The sequence below is a fragment of the Triturus cristatus genome, chromosome 8, assembly GCF_964204655.1.
Source record: "Triturus cristatus chromosome 8, aTriCri1.1, whole genome shotgun sequence".
Lineage (NCBI taxonomy): Eukaryota > Metazoa > Chordata > Amphibia > Caudata > Salamandridae > Triturus > Triturus cristatus.
The window spans coordinates 1,615,314,301-1,615,326,797 of record NC_140591.1 but is presented as its reverse complement, the minus strand read 5'-3'; the positions used below and the strand labels follow the sequence as shown (position 1 = coordinate 1,615,326,797).

Genomic DNA, 12,497 nt, shown 5'->3' with positions numbered 1-12,497 from the left:
TAGAATTCAAGTGTGTTCTCTGTATGGATGTCCAGTGCGCCTGCTTGTGTCCATACAGCGATGACCACTTTATACAGTGTGGGGCTTGGACGCAGCCTGGTGGCCAGACGGGCTTCCACAGCTAGGCAGCGCTTGGCCACCAGGTGGAAGGTTGGTCCTCTGCGGTGTCATGCACTAGCTGCCACAGTGCCTAGTCGCAGAAGGCCTCCGTGTCACAACAGTAGTGTTGAGACGTAGGCTCTTCTTTATATACAGCCTTTGTCTGACTACAGCGGCCCATTGTGGAACCAGAAGCTTTCTGGCTTGATGACTCCACATATGTGAGGCCAAGTGTGGTGCCCAGGGAGAAGCTTGGAGGGTCCATAGTGCCATGTGGGCAGAGGAGCTGTGCCCCGAGTGTTGCTGGAGGCAGGGTGGGATGAAGCGATACAGCAGGAACACGTGGACTCTCAAGCATGCTTCTGGACCATGGTGCACAGAGTGACTGATGAATAGGAGCAAAACCCTGAATGTGTTTCAAAATATTAAAGTTGTTTTTGCTGTTTTTCCCTAGGATCACTCCGATTGGAATATCTCTACACGGAAGCAAGGCTGCGTTGCATTTTCACCTCCAGAAGAAGCGTCCGGTCTCGTGCTGGTCTGACGCAAGCTGAAGGGACTTGTCACAACTGGTGACTCCTCTGAGAGCGGGCGCTGGATGCGGGCGCAGGCTGATGATGGTGACCATGAAGAGCCCTCTGTCCAGCCCGCCCTCCTCGCCAGTGAGTTGTGATGGACTTCCATTACTCCCTCCCCCACCTCCTCCTCCGCCCACACTGCCCTTTCCAGAAGACTCCTCCATCCCTCTACCACCGCCTCCCCCTCCTTTGCCTCCTCCCCTCCCCTTGTCTTTCCTACCTCTTCCTCCGCCACCGCCTCCCCCTCCCCCTTCACTGCCTTTACCACCACTTTTCCACAGTGGGAATACCATCCCTCCCCCTCCGATGCCTCCTCCCAGGAATATATTTGCAGGCGGTCGGTCCCCAGGTGGGACTCTTCTAAGGAATGGGGACAATAGGCGGTCCAAGCTGCGGAACTTTAACTGGGACGCCATCCCGGAGGAGAAGGTGAGGGGCAAGCAGAACATCTGGACTTTGAGCAACTGCGTTGATGACTTCCAACTGGATGTACAACACATGGAGGAGCTGTTCGGGCAGAAAGAGGAGCAGCGGAAGTTGACTACCCGGAGGAGCTTTCGTGCTCGGTATGTGCAGGAACAACAGAGTGCAGCGGTGAGTACCTGATTCTCTTCACTAACGCCCTTGAGAAATGGTGGACAATCTTAGAAAGCAAATAATTGAGAACTATGTGGGATGATTGGATGGCTGTGGAACAGAATGTCCTTGAAAGACTGCAAATGACTCCTCCAAAGACAAGGTCTCCTCTGACCATGGATGTGCAATTCTCTTCTCCTGATAAATTCTATTGTAGTTCAAGATTTCTTTCAACGCTTTTGGCTTGAAGGTCCTGAGTTAGCCTGCTAAAACCAAACATTCCCTATACTTCACTCCTATAGGGAAGGGGGTGGGGTGTAAATTACCCAAATGGAGCCTTGCAGAATCTTTGCAACCCTTTCATGGTCTTGTTTACAACTTTTGTTGGTAAATAAATCTTTGTCTTCACGTTCAGATTCTGTGAGGCAAGTCGCTTTCTTTCTTTTTAAGTGTTGATTGTTGGAAATCATGATGTGGTGAGACTGTATATGTGATCGCCCTCATTTACAGATGCACAGCGCGTGGTCCTCTGTGTCCATGAAAACTAAGCCTTTCTGCCAATGACTTAAACGAAAAGTACCCTTTTACAGCTAAACTGTCCCCAGTTTAACTGAGCTGCTCCTGCTGTCCAGGCGTGCCGACACGTGTCATCATGCTCTCCCCAGATCTTTATTTTCCTCCTCCGCTGCAGTGTGGACTCCATGGTCCATTCACATGTAAAGTTTTTAGACTTGACCTCCCACTGCGCATGCACCATGATTACTTTTTGGCCAGGCCCTCTTGAACGGATTGACTGTCTTCGTTTTCTGCTGTAGGTTTGTCTCCTAGATCAGCTCTCGCAGACCGTCCTTGACTAAAACCTGAAGTGACCTCCTTGGCAAGATGGTCTCCTTTCATTGAACTTCCGTCTTACCTTCTGGTCAGCCGGACTTGTTGCCTCCTCTGCAGTAGACCGAATCGGGTCCAATGACTGTGTTTTAGTATCTGGTCACTGGACCCTTTCGACTGCCTTTGAGTTGCAGTTTAACCCTCCTGAGACCGGGCCTAGATACTTGCTGAAATGCCCCGGTAGTTGCCACCGATCAGAATCGCTGTGCATTAAAAAGACTTTGAGCAGCTGCTGCCCTGTGTCGTTTCACGAGTATTCTTTGACCAGAGTGTGTTTTGACCTGATCGTGTGCTACATCAACCGTGAGGCCTCCCCTGGCGGAGTCTGAGATGGACAAATGTCGCACCACTGCGTGCATCGACTACAGAGGATGGGCCTTCCAGTCTTAATATTTAAAATATGGCAGGGGAGGGTGACTTCGCCTTAGCCATACCAGCCAATGGCTGAAGAGCTCCTCTGCTCATGTTTGATTTCCTCATCTTGTGCCGAACCCTTCAAGACGGTGGTCGTTGGTGCCAATCCACAGCCGGCATGCGAGGGCCTCGCTCATGGCAGATACCAGCCATTGCGTAGACCTGTTGTCCGATACCGCAGGTCACACCAGCGTAGACAATTATAACACCACTCCGGGAGGATGGAGACGACCTCTGTCTAGGGAAGTTCTCGTAAAGCTTCAGAGTCTGGGAGCAGCTTCTCACCGGTTTCCAGCTCTATAGCAACATTCAGTGATTCCAGATTCCATATGACGCAAAGATGAGACTGACGGAGCTATGGTGCAGAAGCCTTGTTGCCCTTTAATACCTCTGTCCTGTCCACGGTCAGTTTGGACCATAAAGCTAGGTCGCTCACCTGTTTCTGCGAATATTGGTAAAATGCAGAATTCCCTGCATTTTCAATCATGGAGTTTGTTTTATGTGCAGTTTTTAATCGGTCGGGTGAAGTGTACATGCAGAGTGGACACGTTATTTTGCACAACAGTGCAGAGGTGCATGCTGGGCCAGGAGGGGGCGTGGATGGGTTTTGCTCTCTAATGCATCTTATGCTATGACCACATTGGAATCTAGATCGGCACGAGAAGGGAAACGACAGCCGATGAGAGAAAAAATGGTGTAAAACGCATAGGAAACTATCATGGGCAACAATTTTAGAACAAGCAGTTCAAATTTTGAGTAAGTAAAATATGCTGTGTGTAATGTTTCTGATAATTCGGTGTTAAAGATAAGGAATGGCATGCAACATTTACTGTTTAAATATAATGCAGCCCATTTTATTTCCAAAGAGTGCTGAAAGCTGCTTTAAGACATGTCTGCAGCACTTGTCTGCGGAAGGGATACCCTGGCATTCCAGCTCTTCACCCCCACTTCTTCTATGCACCCCCTTTCCCCTTCAACCTTCTTTCCAGATCCGAAATCCGTTTCTCCATTGTTCCTTCGTCGTCTGTTTCCTCTGCTCCTTTCCTCATGTTCTCTCTCCTCCCTCAGCCCTGCTTGAGGCCGCTCCGCATTGGTTGTCTCGACCCACCTCCCCACAGAAAAATACTTCAAGATCTGACAAGCTTTCCTCTGCAGACGCCTGCGTGGGCGCGTGTGATTGGCCCGGGGGAAGGCGTCCGCACGTGTGTGTATCATTTTTTTCCGGAGGGGGGGGTTTAATTCTTACCTCGTTGGTTGGGGGTCACGTGTGAGAACCCAGAGTGTGTGCCAGAGAGGCTGGTTTGACCAGTATCGTAGTCAGTTCAGCTTAGTAAAGTTGACAATACTTTTACTTGAACACTTACCTGTCTCTGTTATTGGAAAGACTCCAGGAGAGGAAAGTGAGGAAATGTCAGACCTCGGTATAACAATCAATGTAGACTTAATTGTCCATAAGCGGGTCAATTGTGGCGTACAGGCATGAGTTATAATCCGTTTTAATCACTCAGTCGTCATGCTAATTCAATACTGAATACACAATGTGATATTGCTCAAATGCACATCTATGCTCAGTGGTGAAACAGTAATGCAATGCACAGGTGCGTATGTGTTACACCGCTAGGCATAGTTTAAAGTCTAGAAAATATCAGAGTTGTTGACCCTTAAATACGTGTGTGGCAAGAAGTGAAGGGTGTGCCAACGTTTCGGTCTGTACATGAATAAGCGAGGCCATCTTAAGGAACAAATGCTTGGCCAAAATGGCTGACCTCCATTTCTAAATTAGAGAATTAAAATAACAGATTGGACTGTAAGCCAAGAGCACAGAAGATCTAATGTGTGAACAGACTTGTTTACAAGTGACTTGCATTCCCCAAATGAGAGAACGGAAGGCGCAGCAGCACATTAAGGAAGAACAGGGTGTGGCACTCGTTCTCTTGCAAAACACTTGTAGGCCTTCATATGCGCAATAAGACAGCTCTACCTTCCCCTACTCTAGGGGTATGCGGAATTTGTGTAGTCGCGCTACGCAAAGCTCCGCGAAACGGTAAAAAAATCTCCGAACAGGCAGAAATTCTGCGAACACGCGTAATTGCTTGTTCGCGATGCTTTTTTCCTGTTCGCGATCGCTGCTTGCATGCTCGAGGGGAAATATCTTGTGAACACACATTTTCAGAACGTGAACAAGCAAAAATATCCACGAAGCCACGGAACGCAGAATTTTGGCCAAATCCGTTTTCTCCGCAGAACGCAAAATTACCCAAATTCCGCGAGCGGAATGGAATTTACCGCCCAGGCCTACCCTACTCCAGGCGGCCTGCTGGCACGGCTGCACCACAACAGCAATTGACTGGATGTGTTTTGGAAAACCAAGCTCACTGTTTGTTTTTGGTCTTTCGGTTCCATAATTAATACACCATTTTTGATTGAAAGCTATCCATCAACATCGACCTGTATGTGTCATAAACAGTGAAATGTTCTTTCGAGGTTACCAGTCATAGATGCTATTCATGAGACACAAAAACTTTTTATCAAAGGTTGTTGAAAGAAAAAAATCACACGAGTAAGATTGCATAGGGCAGCTGGACAAAAGAAACCTCCAGAAATGAGTCCTATAATGTAAACTGGAATAGACCCCAAAGAAGCTACTGACCAAACGCTAAATGCACAAGATGCCGAACCCAAGTAGCAGAACATAGTTTTTAAAGGGAAGCAAATAATGTAAAATAAGCAGAACCTGGTGCACCCGCACAGTTCTCAAGACACCCCCTGGGTGCAATGATTGTGCAAAACTTCCTGTAAGGTGTCTGTGCTCCTCCCAAGAGTTAGTCTGTGTCTGCACAAACTTAAATAACGTGACATGGGTGCAGAAACAAAGGAGTTCCCTCATTTGCATGGGATTATTTTCCACCCCCGGGCAACCTGGGGAACGTCCCAGAGGGACTTTACTAGCACAAAATATGCATCTTGGAGGTGTCTATTGCAGAAGAGAAGCACAATCATGTACAGCTCCTTTTGTAATACGAAATGCCCACGGCATGCAAAGTGCACACATATCCATGTTGCACCCTCAGGATGCATGCTCTTGTTCCACTCTTTAGGCGGGGTGGGTGGGGGTTCTAACTTTGAAATAACTTTATTCAAAGTAAAAAGTCATAACCATAGATTGTAATGATAATTTATATACACATTGACATCTCAAAGTTGTACATTATCTTAAAGATATAAAGCTTTTTAAGTTTTGTCATTTGAGGGGGGGAGGGATATAAGAAATGGAGGCCGAATAATAACAGGCAATAAAAATATAAACAATAGAGATAAATGGTTGCTAAATATAGTAAAACTAAGAGTATGCAGAGAACGTAACATCTTACGGCGGTTTAAAGTTCTCTGAATGTATAACTGGCTTTTGGTACACCGGAAGCCAAGTAATTAACTAGTGGCAACCAATATGAATCTCTATTAACCGAGGTCAATTTGCAAAGGCTGTAGCCAATCTATGATAATGGCAAACACTACATCACCACGCTTCGCATGAAGTATTAGAAGAGCATTTCCAACTAATCGGGACTTGCTGAAAGGCTAAGGCCAACATGAGAAATATTAGTTGGTTATGTATACCTAAGGAGGTATCATCAGAGGGGATTCCTAAAAAAGGATTAAAGGTGAGTCTTGGATATCAAATATTTTTGCGAGTTGAGACCAAACCTTCCTCCAAAAGGATGCAGTAGGTGGACATTAAAAAGGTGCATCAGATCTCCATTAGCATGACTGCATGACCAACGGGCACGATCAGTGGTCTTTGAGAATTTCGTTATAGAAACAGGAGTGCAATAAAGCCTGTGATATAAAATGTATAAAGACTGAGTAGCAGTGGCTTGTGAAGTCTAGACCATACTTTATTCCAGAAGGAGATTGTCCAAGCACATCCTAAATCTCCAGATCCATCCTGTGAAATGAAGTACTTGTAAATCGGAGGGGCTTTAGGAGTAGAAGTCGAAAAAGTATATAAAGCAAATGCAGGTGTGAGTTTGATGGGACCTGTCAGCAGCAAATGCACTATACCTGCAATGGTATTAATGAGAAGGGAAAACTTAAGCAAAAAAAGTAAGTGGACAATTGAATGATGCCTGAAATTGTGGGAATGTGCACGATGGAATACCATCAGTTAAATACTAAACCCATATTCTACCTTTTTGCCTCCCAAGTGTTCCTATAGAAGGGTTTATTATAATTAATATACCAGAAGGGAGACTGTGAATTTGCAGTTTGTAGCAAATTTTCAACAGGGAGCAGGTATGCTTAAATAGTAATGAGAGATGTAATATTCTTTGAGGAAAAAGGGAGAACTTCTTTAGGTGAAGGAGAAAGGAAGGAGTATTCCATATTGAGCCATAAGGGAGTGTGTAAGGAAGGTGATGTGGAAAGCCCCTTAAAAGCTTGTCCTAAATAGAAAGCTTTATATGTCCGAAAGTCTGGAAAATGAGTGCTGCTCTCTGTCTTTTGAGTTGTTAAGGATAGCCTGGATTTTTTAATTGCGCCACCAAACTTTTAGAAAGTATACAATCCAGTTTTAAAAAATATGTATGGGGTATAAACACTGAGATCACAGATAAGATGTAAAGCAGAATGAGTTACCATCATTTTGATGGAGTCCGGATGACCCCACCACGATAGGAATAAGGGATTCCTAGAAGCTATGAGTTTAAGACCTTCTTTCAAATTTATTGCAACAGATGCCTTAATCGAGTTGGTGAACCAAAAACCAAGATATTTAATTTTAGAAGTGCTCCAATGGAAACAAGTAAAATCAAAGGAATGTTTAAGATCAAAGTTAGAAATAGGAAAAACTTTAGTTTTGTTGAGTTAATCTTATCTTATATCCTGAATTTCATGGAGTAAAACTGGTAGAGGTATAAAAAAATATCAACTGCTTACATGGAAAGTTTAAGGTGTTTCTCTCCATATACGAAACCTGTTATGAGAGTATTGTCTCAAATTCGAGAGAGAAGGGGTTCAAGAGCTAAAAACAATTAAGGGGGGAATAACTGGCATCCCTGTCGAACTCCTCATTGCAATTGAAAATATTGGAAACTTTTCCATTAACCAAGACAGAAGCTTATAGACATTTATAAAGTTGGTAAATAAGTGAAATGATATTGGGACCAAATCCATGCCAAATGAGGGATTTCAGTAAAAAGGTACAATCAATCCTATGCAAAGCTTTTTTTGCATCTATAGCAACAGCAGCTAAAGGATAAGATAAATAAGAAGCTTTGTTTAAGGCGTTAAAGAATATTCTAGAGTTATCCAAAGTGAATCTACCTTTGACAAAACCAGATTACTTGCTGATCAATTTGAGTAAAAATGTTGAGTCGAAGAGCTAGTAATTTGGCGGAGATTTTATTGTACACATTAACAAGAGAAAAAGGCCGATAATTTTTGCCCCGTGTTTGAGCTCCAGTCATACCAGTGCTGCAGAAAAGTTTTAAAAGCTGCAGAAGTTTAGGAGGTAGTAAATTAGAAAAATGTGCATAAAATTCTACAGCAAAACCATCCGGGCCCGGAGTTTTGCCCGTTTTAAGAGATTGGAGTGCTTTGAGAAGTTCTGAGATGGATAAATCAACCTCAAGAGAATCAATATTTAGGTTATGATGATTAGGAGGAATGGTGTTTGCCAAATGAGCATCAATAATGTGCATGAGATTCTGGAGTATGTACATTTTGATAGAATGCTGTAAATTCCTCTAAGATATCATGGTCCTTAAATACCCGCTTTCCAAAGGAAGATTCAATAGACTCGCTAATGGTGTGTTGCTTTCGGACCTTCAAATAATTAGCAAGGAGTTTTCCCACTTTATTATGACCTTCATAGCAGTAAGCGCTACTATGGAGTAAAATAGATGACACACGATCTGTAGATATTTATTAAAGTGAAGCTTAGCTTTAATGAGTTCTTGCAAATTTGTTCCAGCGGCTGAGGAACACAACTGATGTTCTAAGTGCTTTATATTGGAAAGTAGTGATGCACATTGTTTGGCAAATTCTTTTTTTCTTTTAAACAAAGTGAATTATATGACCCCGAGCGGCAGCTTTAAAAGTGTCCCATAGAAATTGGGGAGGTGTATTGGACTTTGTGGGTATCTTAAAGAACTCTTCCATAAAAGAACAAAAGGAAAAGGATAAAGCTGGATCGAATAGTAGAGAATTATTGAATCTCCCCCTACTGGACTTGGGATGTACGTGGAGTAAATCTAGATCTGTAATAACTGGAGCGTGGCCAGAAATCACAAGCTGTTCAATAGTGGAGCTGATAAGATTTTGGGATAAAGGTTTGCTAACAAAAATGTGATCAAGTCGTGCAAGAGACCCATGAAGCGGGGAATAAAGAGGAGGGGGGCGTGGCCAGACACCGATGTAGGAGGTCGGGAATCTCGGAGCTCCTCCGCGGCCTCCCTCGGTTTCAATTATCCTGAGTCGCTGGGGGAGATCCCTTTCTCCTCACCCCAGTAGTGGAGACCTGGTGGCTGCGTGGACGAGCCGGTGGCAGCGGAGTCGCCCTGGTGAAGCTGTGCGACCGTGTGAAAGTCGCGCCGCGCTGGTGATCGGGCAGCCCAAGATGGCGGCCGCGGGTCGCGGCTGAAGTCTCCGTCCCCTTCTGCCCCTCAGCAACGGCGCGGGGTCTGGACCCGTAGTGAGGAGCCTGGCGGTTGAATCGGCGGCGGCGGATGTGAACAGGGGTGCCCGAGGAGCCTGGTGAGCGCGGCGAACGGCGGACAAGGGTGGCTGCTGCCTGACCCTAAGATGGCGGCTCGGAGTGGCTGGAGCAGAGCGAGCCACTGAGGACCGGAGCGAGCGGTGAGGTACACGAGTGTGGGCAGACGAGGGAGCGGTGGCTGGCTGCCTGGCGTGGACCGGAGCATAGGGGAGACCTGCTGGGACTGAACTGCGGCGATTGGAGGGCTCCTATATACTAGCGGCGTGTAGAGGGGTGGCCCCCATTGCCATTGCCACTGCGGCGCGCTACAGGGGACGATGTCTAGCTGAGGGCTTGGCTCCACGAGGCTGAGTGGTACTGATCGACGGCTGTCCCTTCCCGTGGTCTTCGAGGTGGACGCATAGGGCTGCAGCGCGGGAGGTGCTGGGCCTGCAACGACACTTTCGCCCAGGGACCACGCAGCGGTGAGACGTGGAGGAGGTGCGCTGCGGTTACTCCGGAGGAGCGCGGCGGCTGGGGCTTGTGGACAGTGAGCTGGGATGGCCTGTGGAGTGCAGTGACTGGTTGGCGGGCCCTGATATTGTGGAGGAGGTGCGACGGGGGGCTTCGTCCACTGAACTGGCCCAGGGGAGGTGTGGAGTCGGGGCCGTGGCTGGTCCAGAGTGTCAAAAGCTAGTGGGGAGGCTCAGCCCTTCGGGCACCGAGGGACCTTGGCCTGCTGTGGCGTCCTCGTCGGCTGGATAGACTGCTCTAGCCCGCATCTGCTGGAGTGGGTGCAATTGAGAGGCCCCTGAAGTGGCGCCTACGATGGGTCGGTCGCCGAGGCGAAAAGGGTTCGCGGCCCTACAGGACGACGAGGGGGAGCACCGGCCGGACGATGAGGGAGTCGGGGCGAGAGCCCCTGATGCGGAGATTCCGGGCGGACCCTCCTTGGCGGATATCATGCAGGCCATCACAGCTTCCAGGGAGGCCCTCGAAACAAAGATAGATTCCATTGGAGTGGACCTGGCATTGTTGAAAGACGATCATAAAAAATTGAAGGATCGGGTGAAGGCGACCGAGACGACGCTCGAGGAGGTGCCGGATAGAATGACTGCCTTGCAGAGATCTATGGCGCAGATGGAGGGTAGAGTACGAACTCTGGAGCTGCGTGCTGAGGACAGTGAAGGGCGTGCCCGAAGGAACAACCTCCGTATAGTGGGGGTCCCGGAGCGGGAGGAGGGGGCTGATGCAGTCCGGTACCTGGAGGACTGGCTTCGGGCCGAGGTGGCCCCAGAGGGGTTGTCTCCGTTCTTTGCCCTCGAGAGAGCTCACAGAGTCCCGGCGAGGCCTCCCAAGCCGGGTGCACCCCCAAGACCGATGGTGGTGCGACTGCTGCATTACAGAGACAGAGATCTTATCCTGCAGAAGGCTCGAGAGAAGCAGCGCTTGCAGATTGGAAACTCTAGGGTGATGATCTTCCAGGATTTTACGCGGGAGGTTCAGAAGCAGCGGACCTCCTTTGTGGGTGTTAAGAGGAAATTGCGGCAGCTTCAGGTTCCTTACGCCATGCTCTTTCCGGCGAGGCTGAGGGTGGTGGATGGCTCTCGCACGCTCTTCTTCACCGCTCCGCAAGACGTGTGGAGCTGGTTGGAAACTCGCCCGACGAACCCGGGCCGGCGGTCGCCGGTGACCGATGAGGGGAGAGGAGCTTCAGCTGCTGCGAGTCCGACGGGGGCGCCCGCGGTGCCGGATCCACGCCTAGAACGGGACAGAGCTGTGCGGGCAGTGGTAGAGATCAGCAGAGGTAGCAACAGCCCGGCCTCAGTTTCTTCTGGTCAAGCGAGGGGAGGTTCACAGGTCTCCCTGGATGGCAGCACGACTGGGGATTCTGACACTGAGCTCCCGGTGGTAACCCCGCAGACGGCGGAATTGTTCGGCTGAGCGGAGACTGGAGGGCAAGGATGGTCAATTTGTGTCGCAACCCGGAACTGAGGAGTGAGGGGGCCATGAACCATTACATGTGGGGGATTTGACCCTTAGTGACTGGCTTTAATGGGGCTCCCACAGGGCTGTTGCTGGTCCTGATATATGTAGCGGGGGAGGGCTGGCGGGGGGTTCTGAGTTCCACTTTGGGTCTGCGCACGTCTCACTTTCTAAGCTGACAAGGTTGTTGTTTTTCTTAGTTTGGATGGGGACTAGTTTTGGGGAACCTATCCTGGGGTGTGGGAGTTGGGAGCGTTGGGGATTTGGGGATGGGGGGGGTGGGACCAAGCATGTCGCAAGGGGAAATTGGATGCATGGTGCTAATGCTGTCGTGTCATGGCTGCCGCCGTAGGGATTAAGTGTCTCTCTTGGAATATTAGGGGGATGCATAGTATGTCTCGCCGCCATAAGATACATGCCTACCTTCGGCGACGAGGGGTGCAGATAGCTCTGCTCCAGGAAACTCACTTGAACAAGCAGGAGGGGCTGGCACTGCAGCGGAGGTGGCGGGGACAGGTGTTCTATACCACATATTCAGCCTATGCCAGAGGGGTGTTGATCTGGGTGCGGGCGGGGGTGCCGTTCCAATCCACTGGGCAGGTGGTTGACCCAGAAGGCAGATACGTGATAGTGACGGGGCGACTGGATGGTAGGGATATTGTGCTAGGAAGTGTCTATGCCCCCAACACAGACCAGGCTTCCTTCTTTGCGCGTCTCTCTGGGGCTTTGGCCCCCTTGCTGATTGGCTCGGTTCTCCTGGGGGGTGACTTTAATTGCATCACGGATGTTTGCATGGACCGTTCCCATCCCCCCCTTGTTGATTCCCCTGTGCGTAGGATGGCAGAGGTCCGGAAGGATTGGCAGAGACAGTGGGGACTGACTGATACCTGGAGAGCGCATCACCCGGGGGAGAGGGATTATTCTTATTTCTCTGCAATGCACGATCTCCATGTTCGCCTAGACTCGATCCTTAGCTCCCCTGATGTGCATGGGGCAATGGTGCACAGTGAGTACCTGGCCCGGACAACCTCGGATCATAATCCTTTGCTGACAGTCCTACACTGGTTGCGGGATCGGCCGGCTATTCCCACGTGGCGGCTTAGACCTGACACGCTGGAGGATCCGGTGTTTCGTGCCACCATTGGATCAGCTATAGAGGACTATTTTCGAATTAACGCCCGTACAGCGTCATCCCTGGTGGTAGAATGGGACGCCTTTAAGGCTGTGGTTCGGGGGCGATGCATTGGTGAGGTGGTGGGAGT

At 48.8% G+C, this 12,497-nt stretch overlaps 1 protein-coding gene across 1 annotated transcript in view; it reads left to right on the top strand.

Moving 5' to 3' along the window:
* LOC146806340 (uncharacterized) overlaps positions 1-12,497 on the top strand; it is a 227,120-nt gene that overhangs the window by 148,573 nt on the left and 66,050 nt on the right. The window contains exon 2 of the mRNA XM_085623534.1: positions 554-1,271. Coding sequence (XP_085479660.1) covers positions 714-1,271 — 558 coding nt within the window. The 5' untranslated portion in view covers positions 554-713. The remainder of the gene's footprint in view (positions 1-553; positions 1,272-12,497) is intronic.